This window comes from Dermacentor albipictus, chromosome 1, assembly GCF_038994185.2.
Source record: "Dermacentor albipictus isolate Rhodes 1998 colony chromosome 1, USDA_Dalb.pri_finalv2, whole genome shotgun sequence".
NCBI classification, from domain to species: Eukaryota; Metazoa; Arthropoda; class Arachnida; order Ixodida; family Ixodidae; genus Dermacentor; species Dermacentor albipictus.
The window spans coordinates 348,776,161-348,799,596 of record NC_091821.1 but is presented as its reverse complement, the minus strand read 5'-3'; the positions used below and the strand labels follow the sequence as shown (position 1 = coordinate 348,799,596).

The window sequence follows — 23,436 nt, the reverse complement described above, 5'->3', positions numbered from 1 at the left end:
CAGTCAACTTTTAGAGCCAAGTGACCAATCAAAGCCCTGTGACATCGCTATCACTGTGCAAAAAAAATCAACTATGCAAGCAGTTTGTCACGACAGAACAGCTGTCATTTCAATTACAACACTGCCCTAGTCAACCGCAATGTAGCAGACGAACAAGTCATAAAAGCGACACCAACGGCTGACGGTTGAACGACAGTGGTTGCAGGTGACTCCCATAGAAGTTGGTTATCTGCGCAGTCCTGGTCGTGATCTCTACTGGCTCAAATGCCTTTTCATTATCTATGAAAGCCATATAGAGAGGTTGATTGTACTCCGCAGATTTCTCAGTTACCCGAGTAATCTAGCATACAACATGCCAAGACATTGTCGTTACGGCTATTGGAACCAGTTGGAATTCTTTAGAAACTTATGCGATGAGCATGTTGGTAGTTCTGGTCGTACTTATAATGGCTTAGAATGGTTCCGCAATATACAAAGTTCGCGAGGAGATGTTCCCCACCCTCACATGCGAGCGGCTTACTTGACTTGTGGTGAGAGACCTCTGGGAGACCAGAGGAAGTAGTCGTCGGGGCGTGGCCCTTGTGATGTCGGCGGGCCTCTTTGGGACCTTTAACGGGGCAGCGGCGCTCGCACTCGCCGCCGTCCTCATCGCCGCCTCTGCAGGCGTGGTCGGCGTCGCATTCGCGGCCATCCCCGGTGCACCTTCCGCGCGAGGGACAGGACCGGCCGTCGTCGCACTGGTCGCCCTCGTGGCAACGCCGGCCCGCGACGATAGGCTGGGCGCTGGGGCTCTCCTGCTTGCTGGCCTCATCGTGGCGCATCCCTAAGCCTGCGCTACGCGACGCTTCTGAGTCCCCGTCCTCGGAAGGCTGCCTTTTCTCGGGTTTCCGCGGCCGCTCGCCGTGTTGGTTTCGCAGGTGTTTCTGGTGCCTCAGCTTATGTTGTTCCTTCCGCCCGCTCCGCCGACGCTTCTGGTGCGGATAGCCGGGTTGCGGCTGCGGATAGCCGGGATTCTGCGACGGAAAGCCGGGATTCGGCGGACCGGGGCGCGGTGGTGGTGGCGCAGCCGGCGCGCACGGCGTGTTTGGCGTGCATGCCCGAATGGTGTTGGGGCAGTACGGTGTCGCAGGACACGTCGTCGGGCTCGGGCACTGCACGCACGGGTCACGCTATCATTGATTGAAAGCACGGCAAAAGCAAACGGCAAACTAGGCTGCGCTGATTTTTTGAAGCGGTCACAGTGATTTCCAGTCAACCAACTATCGGGGACGAAGGATCCCCCTTTAAACGCAAAATCACCAATTGCGATTAAAAATTGCACGAATAGCCTCTCGACGTTCTTGGAGCCTGTTTGCTAACGAACTTTCCAAGAATGAATGGCTCCTGTATGGAATGAAGATTTGCAAGAACACTTAATAAATGGTCGCCGAAAAATGATCACGAGGTCTCGGAAAAAATGGTGTTGGACGATTTGAGTAACGCAAACACATGTAAAAGGGCCGTTACAAAGAGAACATGACTGGTTGTAGTATAGACGATTAAAAAAAAAGTCAGTTCCACGAAGTGAACCCGTATTTTGCGTGAGCGTACTTTCTCTCAGTTCTTCCGTCATGGTTTATCTAATTATTCTCTTATTGTTATTGTTTATTATTGTTATTGCACGAGGTCGCGGAATCGAATCCTGGCCACGGCGGCCGCATTTCGATGGCGGCCAAATTCGAAAATACCCGTGTACTTAGACTTAGGTGCACGTTAAAGAGCCCCAGGTGTTGGTCCAAATTTCCGGGGTCCTCCGGCTTTTTGCCTCATAATCAGATGGTGGTTTTGGCACGTAAAACGCCAGAATTCTTTATAAACTAAGGATTCACCTAGTTCACAGTCGACGTGCCTGTTGTACAGTCACCTCGTAGATAATGAGAACGAGAAAAAAAAAATCGTGTTGTAAATAAAAAATACAAGAATGTCGCGCCCTCATGCATTCATTTTGGAATGCACAAGGCTTCGAACGAGCCTTCTATCGCATTTCATCAGCCGTTCATGCTTGGGACAAGCCCAAAAGGAGAAAACAGTTTAAAATAAAGAAGTTGTTGAGAGATAGCTTCGAAATTTTTGTAACATCACGGAAACATTACCGCTACCTCTGCCGGCGCGAATGAAGTACCGCACTTCTCTATAGTGCAATTCAAATCGCCGCCACAAGCGAAGGTGTGTGACGCTGTATACGTCATTACCGCCCTTTACTGCCATCGGTAGGTGAGATTAGTAAACTGGCGCTCGAGAGTCGGTGCTATGGTCTTTTGCGTAAGAACGGGAAAGCATACATCTATTAACCAAGCCAATTGATCACATGGAGGTGGCATTTCTTTTTTTTTTGCTGCCTACATATATATATATATATATATATATATATATATATATATATATATATATATATATATATATATATATATATATATATATGTGTGTGTGTGTGTGTGTGTGTTAGTATGAGCTTCACGAGTCTGCAAAACCAGAGCAGCAGTACGGGATACCGAAACTAGAGAACGCGGGCCCGTCGAAATCGCCCGGTTCGTCATTCGCGCATTTTTTTCTGACATACAACTAAGTGCCGCTGTACCATCTTGCTGGCGCTTTATTTCGGTTTTCACGAACCCTCGTGGTACCGCGAAGTTTCCCGAAGGAGGATGTCACATTGTAGGATTAAAGGTAAACTATTTCGATGTCTGTGGTTGATAGCGGGATTTCAGCGTGTTTACCAACCGGGAAAACCGGGAATTCTCAGGGATATTCAGTAGTCTGGAATAACACAGGGAAAGGAATTTGTGCTTCAATCAGGGAAAAGTAGCTGTCATTTTATTCAAAGGGAACGAAAGTCGCCCTAGTGCTGGCTCGAGTAAAAGAGAGCAGTCGTAACGAATTGTCTTTAATGCCGTGTCGCTGATGCCGTGTCGTTGGCTGGAGGAGTTGCCAGTGTACAGTCAACGATCGATTTTCCAGACGCCCGATTTTTCGGAAATGCCCGATAATGGGGGCGGCTTCGCGGCACCACCACGTGCCCCGTAGAGTCAATGTGTAAGAACGTATGTAATTTCAGACGCAAGAACCCTTCTCTGTTCGATTTTCCGGACTTTTTGCCGCGACCGCGGGTCCGAAACGGTATTAATAAAAGCTAACAACGCCGTTTTGATTATTTCGCCGCCTCGAACCAGCGCTCTTGCACGCGGATCCGCTGGCAGCCGTAGCCACCACCGCGGCAACGCGAGGCTTAGCTGCTTCGGCGTTCGCTATTAAGGTTCTTGCCGTTCGGTGCCGTGCTTTTCGTTGAAATAATTCGTCGCTGTCAGTAATGGCACCGACTCCGCCTCTCTAATCCTCACGATTGGCTTCGAAGCTTAGAAAGCATGGCGCGTTGCATTATGCCCGTTCTCGAATGGCAGCTTTGCCGCAGCACAGGGCCGTTACGCTGTAAAGCGTGCGTGAAGTATTGCGGTGAAGCTTAACAAGCGTGGGAAGGGGCAATTGTCACGGGACACAGTACGTATTCCATAATTATACACGCGAGCACCCACCGTCTCCTGTCATAGTACGAGCACCGATATGCCTAAGAAGTGTAGTGGAAGGTCTTCGGAGATTTTTTGGACGTGCCTGTGACGATTTGAGCCCTCAAGGGCAGTAAAAGACATGTATTCATTTTTTTTTGGACTGTCCAATTTGATGTTTCGGACGTTCTCGTGGCCCGAAGTCCGAAAAATAGGATGTTGGCTGTACAACGAGCCAAGAGAGTGCTTCAAATGGTCTGTGGGGTGAACGCGCGGCGGAACGCGGACAAGAACAGAAATGGCCGTCGCATTCAGGAATGATCGGAAAGGAACTGTGCCGCCTCTACTTTGAAGGAGCTTGAGCACAAACAGCAAAGTTTTGGCTGACGCAAAGATGCAGGTGACCCTCATACCCTCGTATGGTGACCCTCGTATGATAAACAGAAGAAACATGGGTAGTATTATAAATTTCATAAAAGTGATTACTGAACACACGAGCAATGCTAGGCGGGTCAGGGATAGTTCACTATTGTAAATTACTTTTTCAATGGAACTGCTAGAATGCGGCACATTGAAAAGCTTTGATAAGTTGCCATTGTTATTTTTTTATGAAACTTATTTTTCATGAATTCATTTTCGTAATATTGCGTTTTTGATTTCTTCAATAAATTACTCAACATGCAGCAATATTTCTTATAGCTTAACCCTAAATTAACATTGAAAGGCTATTTTTTAGTCTTCCTATACATGTTTTCTTTTTTCCTCAAGCTCACAAGAAGCCCGTTAGTGATCCAAGGATCAACAGGTGCAGTGATGGCATAGATGTAGAGTATCCGCCTCGCGTGCAATAGGACCGTGGTTCGAATCCCGGTGCCGCGCAATTTTCCACCGGATTAAAAACAAATATGCAGGTTGCATTACGAAGTTTCTGCACACGATGATAAAAAGTTGCATAAACAGGCCTGGAGTGCGGCCTGATCCCGGTGGACCAGAACAGGTAACGCACTCCCTCACCAGAGCAGGAGTGGCCACCCTGGTGCAGTACTTGGCCACAACCTCCTATATGAATACAACAATCAAACCCCGGTCCTCAGTCCCCAGCGGCTGCGAAGCAACTGACCACGGCGGCGGTCAGACCTGTGACGCAGCAGAGGGGGCTAATAATACCTGGGTCCGAACAGGCCGCCACTGAAATCAACCTGACAACGTTTAACGCTAGAACGTTATCTAGTGAGGCGAGTCTAGCAGTGCTATTGGAGGAATTAGCGGGAATAAAATGGGATTTAATAGGGCTCAGTGAGCTTAGGAGGGCAAATGAAGCATATACAGTGCTAAAAAGTGAGCACGTCCTCTGCTAACGGGGCTTAGCGGAGAGACGAGAACTAGGAGTCAGATTCCTGATTAATAAGGATATAGCTGGTAACATATAGGAATTCTATAGCATTAGCGAGAAGGTAGCAGGTCTTGTTGTGAAACTTGGACAATGAAGATATGTTATCATTATTCTTACGCAAACTTTGCGCATTGAAGTGAAGCAAGGAACAGCCAGCAGATTTAAGCAGTGATGTAGCTTCAGATGGGGTGAACACAGACATGTTTTGCAGAAAGAGACAGCGACTAAAACACAGACTAATTGCAAATAATCAGGTTAAGTGATGACGCTTAGGTCGGACTCGGAGCGTATAAAGAACACTTTGCTATTTTCAGTCTTGCTTGCTTTAATCTGACAGCTGTCTGTCCGGAGGAACCGCCACTTATGCTGATTCTTTAGAACAGAGCTCGGCTGAACAGACGTTTGTTCTCAAATGTGAGGCGCTCATTGACATAAATAGGGCAATTATTATTACCAGAGAACCCAATCATAGAGTCTTCCAGGCGTGCCTTTCGAGCCCTACGGAGTAAGTCATTCTTCTCGATACCGGAGCAAAATCGGATAATTAAATGTTTATGTGGTGATTTGCTAGCGACCCGAGGAACTGTGTCAATGTCCATCACATCAATTTGACAGTCAATTGCATCAGCGACAGTAGTCAAAATGGCAGAGCAACCCTCTCCTTGCGTTGAAGGGATGCCTTTAATTTCAATATCGTTCAGCGTGCTGTACTGTTCCATTGATGCAATTCTTTTTGTCAGGGATTCATTTTGTGCTGTCAAAGCCTTGTTTGTAGCGGACAGTCCATCAAACGCACCCGCATTTCATCATGCTTCTGACTGATAAAACGTACACTATCAGCAAGTGCAGAAATATTGCCAAGGCCCTGCTCCTCAAGCTTTTGTACAATCCTAGCAGTAAGCTCTTCAACAACAGAATCCAGTTTGTCCTCAAGCGAGGACTTGAGACGCTCAATCTTTTTGCATAGCTCAGCATTAGTAGGCATCTCAGAGCAGGAGAAGTAGCACCATCCAAAAACGAAAAACCAGTGAGCAGAGGTCGCTAAAATAACCTGACGTAGGAAAGTTACACGAAAAATGAAAACCCACCTGCAGGCAGCAGAAGTAGCAGGAATTAGTGTTCGTTCACATTGTTGCGACTGCTGCTAAATGAAGCTCGAAGCTGTTATATAGGTGTCATAGATGTAGCTAGTTACATGTAATCGGCTACTGAAAAAAATAATTGAATTACAGTTAGTGTCTCCTAGAAAATAACGTAACCATTAAATCACAAAATTAACAAGACGTAATCAATTAAAAGTAACTAATTGCGTGTAATGTGTTACGTACAGGTTTCGTGTGCAGAAACTTCGTAATGCAATCTGCATGGCACGAGTGCGTCTTCAAGGACGCCGCTCTGCGTATATGCTACTGTATATACACTGCTATGTATGCCACCTTTGAGCCTGTTTGCTCCGTTCACACTGGCTCAGATGCAAAGCTGCAAAAGGCGTAACGTCATCGAGGATGCCAATCGGCGTTATGCCTTTTGCAGCGTTGCATCTGAGCAAGTGTGAATCGAGGAAACAGGCTCAAAAGTAGCATATATAGCAACTATAACAAGGCGCATCGTGCTGCGCTTCCTTTCGGTTCGTCCCGCGCTTTTTCTTTGCGACCTCTAGCAGCACTCACCATTAGCGTCCCCGCAGTGCATGGCGCGTTGAATACCGGGCAGAGCCCGTTGGCAGGACAAGGCTGCCAGTGTTGCCCCGGATTCGGCTGTTGCCCCGGATATTGCGGATTCGGTCCTTGTCCCGGATTCGGCTGTTGCTGCGGATACCCCGGATTCGGCTGTAATGGCGGCTGAGGCTGTGGCAACGGCTGAGGTGGTGGTGGCGGCGGCGGTGGCGGCGGTGGCGGCGGAACCTGTTGATCTTGTAGATACTGAGCGTAGGGTACGCTGTCCAAAGGAGGGTCGTCACCGGTTTGGAACATGGCCGCCAGTCCATAGGGTGCCATCGGCCCCGACGGATTTACGCCAGGAGCCGGTGGGCAAGCCTGGCCGGGAGCACATGGGTTGAGGGTGCCGGGGCACGTGGGCTGTGCGGGGCACATCTGCCCCTGGAAGTAGGAGGGGGAAATGGAGGTAATACTTTCATGCGAAGCATTCTTTGCCTACATTATTCCACATTGAGCCTATCTATCTTGCCTCTTATGTTGATTCTGTGATCCAAGTTGTATACTATCTTGGATCACTAGGTATGTGCTCGTAATTGTGGTACTGTCGGGGTTGTTTCTTTGACTGGATATATATCAGGATCTGTAGGGCTTGCATGACATGAATGACATGACATTTCAGCCACTAGATGTGTGCTCGTGGTCGTGAAGCAGTCGTAATCGGTCCATTAACGGTAAATAAATCAGTACAGAGTACAGTACAATAAACCAGAGCAGGATTGGCCACCCTGGTACAGTACTTGGCCACAACCTCCTATATGAATACAACAATCAAACACCGGACCTCGGTCCGCAGCAGCTGCGAAGCAACTGACCACGGCGGTGGTCACACCTGTGACGCTGCAGAGGGTGCTAAGAATCTCTGGATCTGGACAGGCCGCCACTGGAATCAACCTGACAACGTTTAACGGTAGAACGTTATCTAGTGAGGCGAGTCTAGCAGTGATATTGGAGGAATTAGCGGGAATAAAATGGGATTTAATAGGGCTCAGTGAGCGTAGGAGGACAAATGAAGCATATGCAGTGCTAAAAAGCGGGCACGTCCTGTGGTACTGGGGCCTAGCGGAGAGACGAGAACTAGGAGTGGGATTCCTGATTAATAAGGACACAGCTGGTAACATACAGGAATTATATAGCATTAACGAGCGGGTTACAGGTCTTGTTGTGAAACTTAAAAAGAGGTACAAATTGAAGGTCGTACAGGTCTACGCGCCTACATCCATTCATGATAACCAGCAAGTCGAAAGCTTCTATGAAGGTGTGGAATCGGCGATGGGTAAAGTCAAAACAAAATACACTATACTGATGGGCGACTTCAATGCCAGGGTATGCAAGAAGCAGGCTTGAGACATGTCAGTGGTGGAATATGGCATATGTTATAGGAATAGCATGGGAGAGATAATAGAGTTTGCAGAACGAAATAATTTGCGGATAATGAATACCTTCTTCCGCAAGCGGGATAACCGAAAGTGGACGAGGAGGGGTCCGAATGGCTAGACTAGAAATAGACTTCATACTCGGCGCAAACCCGCGCACCATACAAGATGTGGACGTGACTGACCGTAGAATGGTAAGATCTCGAGTTAGCCTAGACTTGAGGAGCGAACGGAAGAAACTGGTGCATAAGAAGCCGATCAATGAGTTATAGCGGTAAGAGGGAAACGAGAGGAATTCCGGAGGCTGGAGGCTTTAACTCAGGAAGAGGACCTTACTGTTTAAGCAATGAATGACACTCTTATGGGCATCATTAACGAGTGTGCAATATAAGTAGGTGGTAACTTCGTTAAACAGGATACCGGTAAGCTATCGCAGGAGGTGAAGGATCTGATTAAGAAACGCCAGTATATGAAAGCATCTAACGCTATAGCTAGAATAGAACTGGCATAACTTTCCAGGATAATCAACAAGCGTAAGATAGCGGACGTAATGAACTATAATAGGAATAGAATTGAGCATGCTCTCGGGAACAGAGGAAGCCTAAAAGCAATGAAGAAGGAACTGGGAATAGGCAAGAATCAGATGTATGCGCTAAGAGACAAAGCAGGCAATATCATTACTGATATGGATAAGATAGTTCAAGTAGCTGAAGAGTTCTATAGAGATTTATACAGTACCCGTGGCGCCCACGACGATAATGGAAGAGGGAATAGTCTAGAGGAATTTGAAATCCCACAAGTAACGCCGGAAGAAGTAAAGAAAGCCTTGGCAGCTAGGCAAATGGGGAAGGCAGCTGGGGAGGATCAGCTAGCAGCGGATTTGTTAGCAGATTGTTCTAGAAAAACTGGCCACCTTGTGTACGCAATGCCTCATGAACTTGAGCGTACCGGAATCTTGGAAGAAGGCCAACATAATCTTAATCCATAAGAAAGGCGACGCCAAAGACTTGAAAAATTATAGGCCGATAAGCTTACTGTCGGTTGCCTACAAGGTATTTACTAAGGTAATCGCAATTAGAATCAGGAACCCCTTAGACTTCTGTCAACCAAAGGACCAGGCATTCATAAAGGCTACTGAACAATAGACCAGATCCACACTATCAATCAGGTCATAGAGAAATGTGCGGAATATAACCAACCCTTATATATAGCTTTCATTGTTTACGAGAAAGCACTTGATTCAGTCGAAACCTCGGCAGTCATGCAGGCATTACGGAATCAGGGTGTAGACGTGCCGTATGTGAAAATACTGAAAGATATCTATAGCAGCTCCACAGCCACCGTAGTCCTCCATAAAGAAAGCAACAAAATCCCAATAAAGAAGGGCGTCAGGTAGGGAGATACGATCTCTCCAATGCTATTCACAGCGTGTTTACAGGAAGTATTCAGAGACCTGGATAGGGAAGAATTGGAGATAAGAGTTACTGGAGAATGCCTTAGTAACTTGCGATTCGCTGATGATATGGCCTTGCTTAGTAACTCAGGGGACCAATTGCAAGGCATGCTCACTGACCTGAACAGGCAAAGTAGAAGTGGTGGTGGGGGGGGGGGGGGTCTAAAAATTAATCTGCAGAAAACTAAAGTACTGTTTAACAGTCTCGGAAGAGAACAGCAGTGTACGATAGGTAGCGAGGCACTGGAAGTGGTAAGGGAATACATCTACTTAGGGCAGGTAGTGACCGCGGATCCTCATGGATAATCAGAAGAATAAAAATGGGGCTGGATTGCGTTTGGCAGGCATTCTCAGATCATGATCAGCAGGTTGCCATTATCCCTCAAGAGAAACGTATATAACAGCTGTGTCCTACAAGTACTCACCTACGGGGCAGAAACCTTGAAGCATTGAAAAGGGTTCTACTTAAGGGGGGATGCGGGGCTAAAATAGCGATTTTCGAAAAAACATGTGTTTTAAAGCTTGAGTTGTTTTGGATTGCTGGTTTAATGAAAAATATTCTCACCAGGTTTGGTTGTTATCGGAGAAGTAGAAAAGAAGGAAATAATTTTTTTCACGACGCGGTGGGGCGCATTTGCCGTCGAAGGCGTCTGTGAACGCTCTTTTCAAGACGCGGCCGCGGTGCGGGCAAAAAACCGAACGTGAAGTGAATGCCTGTGATAGAAAGTTTGTTTTTCGTGCTGTTTAGTGACAGAATACTTTCCATCGAGACTATGCAAGGCAACTATCGAAGAACTAAAAAAGAAAGGCATATTACTGGCCGCAGAAACCGAAACAGGAGCTCGAACCGAAGCAGTGGGTGGCAAACTGAAACAGGAGCTCGGATTGGCGGAAATGTACCACGTGACCACCCAACGCTGTTTTCGCGCCATTTGGAGTCGTTCCTGCTTTGGTTGCGCTCGACGCTTGCTATGTGTTGCTATATCTTCCTTCTGTGAGCTTATTGCGATCATCGGGTGGCCGGTGGGGTGACCCGAAGATGCCCGCAACGAAGGCTTCGACACGGAAAAGCTTCGGGAAGCGAAAACGCACGACGAAAGCGAGAGGCCTAAACAGCACTGGGCGACCGCCAGCAAGTGAGCGTCTGCCTGTGCGTTCGCCAAGCCCAAGCCTGCTGCCGGCGGCTGATGCGAACCCTACGAGCTCCGATGGTGGTTCGTCACCTATGGAAATGTCTACTGGTTCTGCTGATGGTGGTGAGTGCCAATTGACGACATTTGAAAGGAAGGTCGCGCTACTTTGCCAGGGTCCTGCCGACGAAAGCGAGGAAACGCCGGAGCCCAGCGGCCACCGTTTTGTAAAAGTTACAGCCATCAAGGCGGTGGTAACATCGCTTCTGTGCCCGCATTGTCACGGACAGTCGTTGGACTTGGAAGAAATCGGTGCGGGTGTGAATCTGGAGTTTGTCGTGATGTGTAGATGGTGTGGTGAAGTCAAGAAGGCCGCGCATGCTCCACCTGTGAAGTCCAGTCGGCAGCCTGAGCTTTCATTGCGCCTCGTGGTTGCAAGCCGTAACTGCGGCATGAACTACAAAACCATGGCAAACTTTTTTGCGGGTATGGACGCGCCAATGCCCATGCACCACAAAACATACCAGACAGTAGCGGAGAAGGTGCACAGAGCCGCTATGGAAGTTGCGTCTGATGTCATGCGCGAAGCCGGAGCCGCTGTGAGGGCAATCAACTCCGTTGCTGGCTCCACTCAACTTTTGGACGTGTGTGTAAGTTATGACGGAACTTGGCATAAATGCGGCCACACCTCACACTTTGGGCTCGGCATTGCTATCGAGCTGGAAACTGGGTTGGTGCTGGATTTTGCTGTGCAATGCAACTATTGCCATGGCTGCAACTATGGTCCCAAAGAAGGTGAGGATGGACATCAAGATTGGAAAAAAGCACACAGTGAGGTCTGCCAGAAGAACTTCAGTGGATCGTCGAATGCTATGGAAGTTGAAGCTGCAGGCATAATATTCAGTCGCTCTAAGGAGCTTCACAACATGCAATACACCACAGTGCTCTGTGATGGCGACAGCAAATCATTCCTGCATGTCTCCAGCCTGCAGCTGTATGATAAAGAGATTGTGAAGGAAGACTGCATAAATCATGTCGCAAAACGTGTTTATGCTGGAATTGAAAAACTAAAGAAAACGACGAAAGGTCTAGGAGGCAAGGGGAAGCTGACGCAAAGCGTGGTAAAAAAACTCACTGCTTACTATGCATCTGCCCTGAAAGAAAATGCTCCAGATGTGACAAAAATGCAACGAGGAGTATTTGCGACACTTTTCCATTCCTACTCGACGGACGAAGTCCCACGACATGACGCTTGTCCACATGGTGAGGACTCATGGTGCCACTACAATCGGCACAAAGCCCTAGTTGAAGCTGGTAAGCCATCAGTGCCAAGACCCCATCGTCCAGCTTTCAGCAGAGACGTTGCCAAAGAGCTTGTGCCTCTCTACAACCGGCTTAGTAAGCCAGAGCTCCTTGCACGATGCTCAAAAATGCAGACACAGAATGCAAACGAGTCTTTCAATGCGCTAGTGTGGAAGAAGTGCCCGAAGACCCGATTCGCATCCCTGAGAACCGTGGAGACTGCAGCAGCCTTGGCTGTACTAGAATTTAATGAGGGTGCACGTGGCATCAAGAGAGTATTTGACAAGCTGGAACTAGAACATGGAGTCCAGACGATGAAGCACGTCCAACAAGCAACCCATCAAAGCATTGCCCGAGCGAAGGAAAGGGCGATGGACAGCTCTAAAGTTGAGAAAAAGAAAAGAAGGCTTGAAGCAATTGCCACAGAACAGCGTCGCGTTGAAGATGAGGGCCCGACCTATGGAGCAGGGCACTTTGATTAATTTTTTTTTACCACAAAATAAAATAGCTTGTTCTCAAATCTTTGAACTCATTTTTCTGAGTTTGCACTTTTTGGGGAAACAAAACCGTTAGGAAAACAATCATTTCTAAACTACATTGCCAAAAAATGCTTTCAAGGTGGTTTCTAGACTGAAATTTTCTCAGGAACAAGATAAGATACTTTTTAGGGTGTTAAATAGTTTCTAACAGAAAATATTTTGAGATGTCTGACATGTAATGACAACAAAAAAAATTGAACTTTGTTTTTAGATTGATGACATTTTTACAGAAATTGCATAAAAAGCATGCGAGCGGTCTTATCTTGCAGTATGAACCATCTAGAAGATATCTTATTACAAACAGTTGATATATCTCCATTATTTTTGAAATGATAGTTTTCCTAAGCTGAGACACATGATTGCTGAATATGAGAGCTATAACTTTTTGTCTGTTTGAGCTAGCGCATTGAAACTTTGAATATATTCTAATGAGCAGATTATAAACAGTCGCTGAAAATTTGATAAAAATTGATGCAGTAGTTCAAAAGTTGACTCTTGAGCCTAGCATCCCCCCTTAAATTGAGGACGACGCAACGAGCTATGGAAAGGAAAATGATGGGTGTAACGTTAAGAGGGGATAAAAAGAGAGCATATTGGGTGAGCGAACAAACGCGAGTTAATGACATCTTGGTTGAAATCAAGAAAAAGAAATGGGCATGGCAGGGCAGGTAATGAGGAGAGAAAATAACCGATTGTCATTAAGGGTTACGGACTGGATTCCAAGAGAAGGGAAGCGTAGCAGGGGGCAGCAGAAAGTTAGGTGGGCGGGTGAGATGAAGTTTGCAGGGACAACATGGCCACAATTAGCGCATGACCGGGGTAGTTGGTGAAGTATGGGAGAGGCCTTTGCGCAGCAGTGGGCATAGCCATACTGATGATGATGATGAAATGGTACACGCATCGGGTAGCCGTAGTAAACCTGAGCCGCCGACGGCAACTGTTAGAGCAGTGCCTTGTGCTGCAGGCGCACGCATGGCGCTTCCAGTGATTTCCACAGTGGTTTCCGAGCTCTCACTAACTGGAAAGTGCATTTCCATGCGTCTACGCTAGAGAGGAATTGCAGCTTGCACGAGTCAGGTCACATTCATGATATCAGGTATTGTACAAAAAAGATAAGCTAGTGCAAATTGCGCTACAAATGCCTCTCGCAGAACAGTGCTCACCGCGGCAAGCTAAGACTTGGAGCTAGATGTAAGCAACAGCTTCTCTATTACTATTCCTCCAGCAGTTCCCGTAGTTTTGCAGTGCACGGACGGTAACATTGTCGTGTATTTAATGAATGTAGACTAGCGATGCAGCGCAGAAAGCACGGACAAAGTGAAACGTATGCTGTGCTCTTTTTTTTTTTTAGTCTTTTGTCCGATTTTTTTTTTCGATGCTTTTCTCACCTTATTGTCTTTGGAATTAGCCCAATCTTAAGTCTTGGTCTATGTCGCGCAGCTTGACCCGACGAAAACCGCCATCGGTGGCCAGTGAGCGCGTATGGCTGGCATCAGCAGCGAGTGTGAACACGCCGCTGCGTTGGCGTTTGCCGTCAATGCAGAGCATACAAATCGTGTACCAGCCGCAGCCAAAGCTTGGGAGTGCCAGAAAATAAAAGGTACCCCCCTCCCTCCCCCCCCTCCCCAAAAAAGAAAGAAAATTACGCGGAACCCGCATCAGGATGAATGTCTACGTTAATGCGACGGTAGCATTGAAATAATATGGCGACACATCGTATTGCCGCCGCACAGACGAGTTAAGTATGAGACGTGTATCCAGCCGGATTTCTCTCTCTCGCTTCCCAGTGGTCACGCTGCGCCACCTAGTGGCGCCACCGTGATGTCCGCGCGTAGCATGTGTGTGAATATATGTTCAGAGAGACTGAGTATATACGATGAGCGGGAGATTCTGCCCAGCAGCGGATACATATTTAACAATTTCATTGTAATTGAAGAGCAACACATACGCGATGGCGCAAAGTGACCCAAGTTGGTGTCAGCACAATTCATTGAAGAGCGGCACATACTCAGTGGCACATATCCACGGACCCACTTAGGCTTGGAAGAGGTTCGCTGAAGAGCGGCACATGCCCATTGAAACGTACGCATTGACACAACTTGGTGCGACAGTTGGTTTGAACCCTGTTCCCTCAGCACAGCAATTCGCCCATTTGATCATGGACTACCCTGTGACCCAAGTTGGTAGAAAAACGGTTAGATCGCCCGATAGCCCCTGAAAGTGCTTGAAGTTCTCCAATGATGCTAATCGTGCTAAAAAAAAAAAAAGAGCGTCGCTGAGAAGCGGCAAGATGGAAATTTACATATTCGCCTTCGTGCCCAAGCTCCGGAGCAACACAGCTGCTGAGGCGAAGACTCACAATTTTTATGGAATACAAAGCTATTGCGAATGAATGGCTCCCTCATTGTTGTTAGAACAACTCGTCAAAAGCTGAGCAGTGTGGGAAATGCACGTAGCGTTGTCTGCGGGCCGCGCACATCCAGGCTTTCCGTCATTCGAGCTGGAGAGGCTGCGATAAAAACCGATGGAACTGGCTTCCCGAGGAGCTTTTAAGCCTTTTAAGCCATGTTTGAATAACTTTTCATGCGCCCAAAAACGCCACATTTGTACGGACTTGGTTCCACGGGGCATTTCGTCAACACAAAACATAGACGATGGAACATGATCACCCAACGTAGCTGGCTGCTGCGCCTGTAGGGTGCCTCAATGCCCGCGCTCTGCGCATCGAGGCACCCTATCGCCGCTTCTTCTGCACCCTGCACAGCCGCCACATGCCACTGCATGCGCAGCGGCGCCGCGTGGAGGCGCCTCCGGTACAAACTCATCCACACCCGGTTCCTTACGCGTGACATGACGTGCACGCCATGACATGAGCTGCTCGTGATTCCGCTGTGGTTGTTTCTTTAAATGGCTATATTCAGCATGTGCGTGACACGCATACATGGCATGACATCACGTTTGTGCCACTAGGTGTGTTCTCTTTTTGGTGCCGTCTAGTGGTCGTTTAATTCCTTAACTGAATATATATTAGGATATGCATGCGCGACATGACATGAATAAATTGGCACGACATTTGGACTAACCATTGCTCATACATGCTCGTGGGGCCGTGATGCAGTCTTGGTCGTTTCTTTAACTCTCTCTCTCTCTCTCTCTCTCTCTCTCTCTCTCTCTCTCTCTCTCTCTCTCTATATATATATATATATATATATATATATATATATATATATATATATATATATATATATATATATATATATATATATATATATATATATATATATATATATATATATATATATATTAAGTTTTTGCATGATGTGACATGCATGAATGACAAAATGCTCGTGGTCGGGATGCCGTCGGGGTCGTTTTATTGAGAGATGTGATGGGCGTTTCTTTTTTTTAATGTTACAGAAATGTTAAAAATCTTCTGCGTCAAATAGCACAAATCTACTCGTTGAGCTGGATTACTCGAAAATGCAGACATTAATAACATTGGAAATCGAAATGCATGATTGACTAATTAGCAACATTTCGTGAAGAATCTTTTCACGAATTATTTTAGCGTGCATATTGCACAACATACGAATTTAAGCCAGGAATTTTACAAGGCACATCCACTTCGAAATAATTCTGAAAATGGCACCAGTATTTAGATAAGCGCTGTCAAACTTGCGATAAAAATGTACTGTTCTACTTACTTTTTTAACAAAACGCCTCTTTATGCATTGAAGCTGTAACGTTACTTAGGACACCAATGAATGTCGTCGCAAACATATGTAACACATATCTCGAAACTGGTGTCATCCTCAGAATTCGTTCCAAGTGCGTGTGGCTTTCGAAGTCACCAGCTGCTTGAGGCAAAGCGTCAAATGTCACGGAGGACAACAGAAGGGAACGAAGACACAGCGCTCCCTTCTGTTGTCCTCCGTGATATTTGACGCTTTGCCTCAGGTTATACAGTAACAACTAGCCCATCAGTCTGTTCTCTTGAATCTCCGGCTAGAGTTCGTAAATTGCAATATGTGCCATTATGTAATTACTCCGACAGTTGCTCAGGAACACCTTGTTAATTTAGTGAAATATTCATTTGAGTTCTCGTGATAAGCCCGTGAATACACGCAAAGGGCCTCGAGCGGCCAATCGCCCGGCAATTTTGCGTGTATTCTGAGGCTTCTTTAACGCTAGAAAAATACTTTTATGCAGCACGTATTCAGCAACAGAAAGCTCCTGTTCAGCAAAACGGGACATGAATTGCAATAAATGATTGATGATCTTAACCGAGAAAGTGTAGAAGTAGGGTTGAAGATTAACATGCAGAAGACAAAGATAATATTCAGTAACCTGGGCAAAGGCACAAGAATTCATGTTCGCCAGTCAACCTCTAGATTCTGTACAGGAGTGCGTTCATCTAGGTCAGGTACTCAGCGGACCATGATCATCAGAAGTATTTACAGAAGAAGAAAAATGGGTTGGAGTGCATATACGACAGTCACTACCAAATCTTGACTGGGATGCTTACCGCTGTCGTTGAACAAGAAAAGTGCACAAACATTGCATTCTACCGATGCTAACATATGGGGCAGAAATTGGAGATTGACAGAGAAGCTCCAGAATAAGTTAAGGACCGTGCGAAGAGCGATTGAACGAAAAATGTTAGGCGTAACGTTAAGAGAGAGGAAGAGAGCGGTGTCGATCAGAGAGCAGACGGGGATAGCCTATATTCTAGTCAACAGTAAGAGAAAAAAAAAATCGGAGCTGGGCAGGCCATGTAATGCGTAGGGAAGGTAACCGGTGGACCATTTCAGTTAGAGGATGTGTGCCAAGGGAAGGGAAGCGCAGTCTAGGATGACAGAAAACTAGTTGGGGGGGGGGGGGGTAGTTATGAAATGAGGAAATTTGCAGGTTGGGATTGAAATTTGAAGTTGGGATCGGTTGGCATTGGACAGGGGCAATTGACATAAAAATAGGCTGGTAATGATATACACTGTGTCGCACGTAACTTGTGCCAAAATGTAAACAAATATGTGAGTGTTACGTAGTTTGGGCTGTAGTTTAGTTGAGCATAACAAGGGTAAGGCTTGTCGTCGCTTGGAGCAATTCCGACAATTAGTCTTTATTTTGCCTAATAACGTAATTACACACTATTAATTAGTCAACTTCATTAAATATGATATTCATACGAAAAGTGTGCATGAAAAAACTGTGGACCACTCTGAAAAATTGCCGATCCATCTTTTTTGTTGCTCTATATGTGCTACGCAAGTTTTTCCCAAGCTTGAAAGAAAGCCCATGAAGAAAATGAAAAACCCTACTTTCAGGCTACTTTCATTGTTGCAACGTTCAGCAGCCGGCGTTTCTATGGTCACCTATTTGGTTCAGAAATCAAAGACCTCTAAATATTGTAGTAGTAGTATCTTTTAATAGAATATCGGGATTGTGTGGTACAAATGTGAGCTTGGGAACTTTGCTAGTATATCTTTCACGTCTTCACCGAGCTGTACCGTGGGCAGCCGAGACGAGAAAAGTCCTAGGTGCCATTTATCGCTAATACCATTACTTCTCTTAGAAATGTGTGAATACATACAAGACCCATGCAACAAGTTTACAAGACGAAAATTTCCAAATGGTTTCTCTAATCCAAGAGGCCCTTTTTCCGGCGCATTGTCTGACCCAGCAGATGTTCTCGACGCAGGCATGTTTCCCATTTAATAAGTTTGCGATTCCAACCATGTCCACGCGAAGTCCTTACAGGACCCATTGTGGGTTCCATATATCTTCTGCATAGGTGCCAACATTTACGTTGTCATTGTAAAAGATCATGACATGGAGCTGTGTCTATTATGGTACAGGTGCTTGTGGTATTACGATATTCTGTTTATTTGTGGGCATCTTGGGGCAGAATCAATTTGAAGAAATACATACACAATTGCCGACCGATCTTCAGTGCTTGATTTAACTGGCCTGTTCGATTGTTCATACGCGTACCCGCAGCAGCGCCACCCACTCCACTGAATATGTGATAACGCCAACCATAATAACGCGACAGGGTTAAGGGCCCCGTGACCAGCGCCGACCTTCGTTTCGTCAAAAAACATTTCGAACCACGCATACCGAACCACGACGACCTTCCATGTAGCGCAAAGAAGTTGCTGAACTAATTGCATTTCTCAAGGCAAAATATGTAAGAGCTAGAAATCGTAAAGTACGACTTACACACAACCTACAGACATGATAGCGTTGGATTGTAATTTGAATGTACGGGAAAACGTAATTCTGTTACGCGGAATCTCAAAACACAAACCCTTTTCGCAAATCTCAAAAGCCATAAAGTGACGTACCCAGTTCCTTGCAACAGCTCCAGATGGCGCTCGCCTCCGCCGCATCGCGGCGGATACATTTGGAAAGGAATAATGGTGCCGGGGCTTATTTTCGGGAATGCGGTCCTGTGCTTAAGGGCAGAAGTTCAGTCGAGAGTAGAAGTAAATCAGAGAGCTGTTGGAAGATTAGCACTAGGTGCCCTCGGGAAAACCACAAACGATGCAGTGCAGGGGGATGTGGGCTAGGCATCGTTCGAAGCACGGGAAGCTCAGATTAAAATCCTTTACGAAAAACGCCTGAGGAAATTGGACGATAACAGGTGGGCAGCTAATGTATTTAAATATCTATACAGAAAGAGCATTGACTCACAATGGAGGAAAAGGCCTAGGAAGCTAACCTGTAAGTATGCCAGACACGAGGACGGAGAAAGACAGCATTAAACAGGCCAAAAACGCGGAAGGTAAAAATTGAATAAATTCAATGGAAAAGAAGCATAGTGTTGAACTATATTGATAGTGGAAACAGCAGATCAGGAAGGAAGCGTTTTATGATAACTGAAAAGGCACTGCCCTACTCTTTGAAGCTAGGTCAGGATGTCTTAGAACGCGCAGCTATAAAAAGAAATTTAACGAAGAAGAAGACACGTGTACTGTGTGTGGTAAATCTGTAGAAACAATAGAACACCTCATACTAAAATGTGATGGCATCCATCCCGATGTCGATGCGGGCACAGTCACGCTTCCCGAGGCCTTAGGGTTTAGAGATAGCAATAGCCATTTAAAGAAATATGCGGTGGAAATCAACGAAAAGCTATTGGAAGATTGGTGGCTCAAAAGCAGAGGTGACATAAGGTTAAAAGTGTAGGAAGAAGTATTTGAAGAAAATGGCGAATTTTAGTAACTTGCAACACAATTAAACAAAAATAAAAAGCTGCGCATGGTGGCAGCTGCCATCACCCCTTTTCAAAGGGGACGCTTCTACCTTCCATCCATCCCATCGCGGCCCACGCAAGAAGCCGCGTTTCTACCAAAAAGCTCGCCTTCGTGCGAGCTTCATGGTTCGCCGCCAGCGTTTCCCGGTAAACATTACGCTTACATAAGCTGCAGTTGCCGGGAAGCGCGAGAAGCAGTCACGGACCTTTGAATGCTATCGCGTTCCACTCTTAAAGGCGAAGCTTAAGTGTCCTTCTTTTTTTCGCACGCTGGCAGGTAATTCTCTCATGAATAAACTTCAAGTATATTTTCGTCCGTGACCCAGACCATTGCGGCTGCGAATTTAAAGTGCAACTTTTTACAGCGTTCCTGGAGAGCGGAAGCTGGGAATTATTTAGATAAACGGTCCACACCTTATCTAGTAAAGCAATATTTAGCATTTCGAACCAAAATTTAGTACTTCGGTGTTTCAACTGCAGTATTTCTTTAACCTCAAAGCTGGCAGGCCTGCCTCCTCTATTTGGTGTGCGCCTAGAGCCCTTCGCTTCTCCGCGGCCCGTCCTCGCCCTACCTGCCCGGGAGGTTTCGGGGGGGCGTTCGTGGCGTTCCCGGTGCCATTCGCCGCACCGCCTCCAACGGCGTTCAGGATGAGTGCCACGGTAACCGAGACGACCACGGAGGTCACGACGGTCACCACCACCACGATCGCAATGAGCTTGGGTTCGATGACTGACTTCGGTGGCGGCGGCAACACGTCCGAGTCTTCCTCGTCCGAGCCCATGGTGCTCGCGGTCATCGACGCGGGTAACTTGAACGCCATCCTGGCGGCCGGCCTGCTGAAGCAGCGTCGCTGGCGGCGGCCGACCAAGGCCGCGCTCGGCTTCGCTCTTCTTCGTCGTCACCGCGCTGGCCGCAGGAACAGCGCGATGCCCATGCTTCCTGCTGCATCTGATGATGGAGCCGCGGCGTGCGCCATGGCCTCGGGCACTTGTACCGTACGTCGCGTGTACAATCTATTGGTGCATGACGTAATGCCGCACTTACGAACGTCCGCCTCGCGTGCATTAAGACGGCGTTGAACTTCTGATTTCTTCGATTCGTCGGGTTCGCGCGCTCAGGCGACCTTGGTGGTACTGGCACATTCATCGTGCCGCTGTGGTATTAGGGTTACAGCTTTAACGCTGGTCGTGGCGGTGGGAGCACACCGTAAGCGGGCGATGGACTTATCGTTCTGAGTCTTCCTTCTTCCGACGCCGCTGCGCAGGCGTCTGGGACGGAGACCTATATGTAGCGATGATCGTAGAGAGGGCGTTGATGTGAGGTTATACTTCAGTGCGGTCGTGCAGACGCGTGATGTTGCAAATCCGCAATCGTTGTTCGAGTTTTTGCTACCTGACATGAGTGAAAACGGTGTCAGTTGCAGACTCTGTCAGCAGAAAAAGACACCATCCGATGTTCGCGGTTTGCAGGGGTATTGCTCTTCGCGACGCTGCTGAAGTGGCTTCCCCGGTTACGTTATTGGGCTGGCCTACGGCGAAGAGCCCCGACGCATCGCCGCTTTTTGAAGGTTTCGTTGTGTTTGCTGACAGAAAACACGAGCATGCTCCAGTTGCAGTTTACAGGAGTATTAATCGGCGTCTGTGCGGCTGGTCGGTGGCCGCGGACTATCCCAAACGCAGCAAGCGCTTAAATTGTGGTCGTGCATTTGCCGTTTCGGATAAAGCCCGCTTCGCTGACAGTAATCGTTGCTCTTGGTGAAGGCAAGACAAACTTTGTGAAGCAGTGGACAGCCTACTGACGACTCGCGCTGAGCAACACTAAGATGCAGCGAAGTACATAGGGTGCCCCAGCTAACGTTAGCTAGCCAAGCAGTTCAACTAAAGAAAGGAAAAATAGTTTAAACAACACGGTGCAATATATGATTTTAAGACCTACGGCGTTCGGTATTCAGATCTCTGACGACCGAACACCGCAAGTCTTGTCATTGCATATTGCATCGTGTTTCTTTTTTTCTTTTTTTGAACAGCTTGGCTAAGGTAAGCTGAGACACACGGTACACTCGGGACAACCTCCAGGAATTTGCACTACTTTCGCTGGCGCTCTGTCGATACCCCGGAGAACGCATGGTGAAATAATAATAATAATAATAATAATAATAATAATAATAATAATAATAATAATAATAATAATAATAATAATAACATACTCATACTCTACGTATGGATTTGCTGATGGCCTCTCCGAAGGGCAAGAAAAAATAAAAAGCTTTATGGGTGGTTCTTTGTAAATGAAAGCTTGACGGTACTTCGGTACTTGACGGCACTCCTGTCACGGTACTTCGCCCGTGACAGGAGCTGTCCAAGGTCGTGAATTTTTGTAGCCTGCGCCGAATTTACGGTGCCTGACTGAAGGCTGTAGAGACGAAGACAGAAAAAAAAAGAAAAAAATTGGGTACGCCTTCTGAGCGTTGGAGCGCGTGAGGGGGCTGCAGGTGTCGCACCACAAGGCTCACAGATGGCGCTTGTCGTTTTCGTAGTGACTGCTAAAGGCTGGCAGAAGTAATGCTCTGGTACTGAACGAGATGCGGCTGCAGGTACAGGAGCCAAACAAAATGGCGATTGGGTCCTCGGTTGAGGAATAAAGCGCAGAAAATATTGCAAATCTGTTCTCCATAAGTCCACATGTGGTGCATGTGTGTTGGGGGGGGGGGGGGGGGGAGAAAGAACGTGAAATTGGGGTTTGGTGGGGAAGGGGGGTGGAGGGGCGATTCATGTGCTTCTCTGCCGATTCAGACTTGGAAAATGGACGAATACGTGTCGAGTGTGAGAACGGAAGGGGTATTCTCTGGTCTTGGGGCGGTTTTCACGAAAATCTAATAACAAAAATAATAACAAATTTAGGAATGCGTTCCATTGCCGACTAGGAGTTGTCTAGGGAACATTTAAGAATGCGTTTTTAAAGTCTATGTCATTTTCGTTATAAAATGTTCGTGGAAGCCGCTCCTGATGTCTCTTTGTTGTAGAGCTCGCTGAGCGTGATTATTTAGTCTTCTTAAATTCACCGGTAGGTCAGAACTGAGGCCAAGGCCACACCTCGAAGAAAGAAGTAAAAAAAAAAGACATTTGCACACTTTCGGGTATATTTTGTCGCCGAACAATAATCGCTGTCAGTGTTGCATACGCTTCTGCGCTCACCCCCTCTTTTGTCAGGAACACTATGCCACGCTGATAGGCGAATACCACTCGCGCGCCACGACCGTGTCGTTAAAGAAAGTAAATGCATGCAAGATCGATTATTGTTTGTGGGCAAGGTGAGTCCCCAAACCTGAATAACTCGGTGTTTCTGCAAATTTCTTGATATGTGGTAATGTTTCATTAAACTTAAAGCGCGCGGTCAAGTTATACATTATGTCTCGCGGTGTGTGAAGCCATTTGTGTGAAAAACGCTTGTATCGTAGTGTACCTACCTTGTGTCCTGATTATATTTTTTCGTACTGTATATATTGCGGGGATACGAAGTAACCTTTGGCTGGAGATTTAGATGTTTGTTCGGATGAATAGTCTGCAGGAGGCAATAACTTGCGTCAGGTGAGGAGACATCGAATCCTCCATGTTGAGACTTGAAGGGACACTAAAGGCAAATGTTAAGGTAAAGTGGCAGATTAGTGCTCGGGAATCACTAAAACGTTGATATTATCGCGAATAGAACCTTAGTAATCGAGAAATTGAGGTAA

General features: G+C 46.8%; 2 protein-coding genes across 4 annotated transcripts in view; one reads left to right on the top strand and one right to left on the bottom strand.

Moving 5' to 3' along the window:
* The window catches only part of ssp3 (short spindle 3), a 249,820-nt gene that overhangs the window by 176,004 nt on the left and 50,380 nt on the right, over positions 1-23,436 (top strand). The window lies entirely within an intron of this gene.
* LOC135896014 (basic salivary proline-rich protein 3-like) overlaps positions 1-23,436 on the bottom strand; it is a 40,790-nt gene that overhangs the window by 9,161 nt on the left and 8,193 nt on the right. The window contains exons 1-3 of one of the 3 annotated variants that reach the window (XM_065424398.1): positions 20,275-20,616; positions 6,603-7,031; positions 521-1,151 (exon numbers count right to left, since the gene is read on the bottom strand). In XM_065424398.1, the coding sequence (XP_065280470.1) occupies positions 521-1,151; positions 6,603-7,031; positions 20,275-20,523 (1,309 nt within the window). In that variant the 5' untranslated portion in view covers positions 20,524-20,616. Of the gene's footprint in view, positions 1-505; positions 1,152-6,602; positions 7,032-20,274; positions 20,617-23,436 lie in introns of those variants that run through there. The other 2 variants (XM_065424461.1, XM_065424324.1) reach the window with 2 other exon arrangements.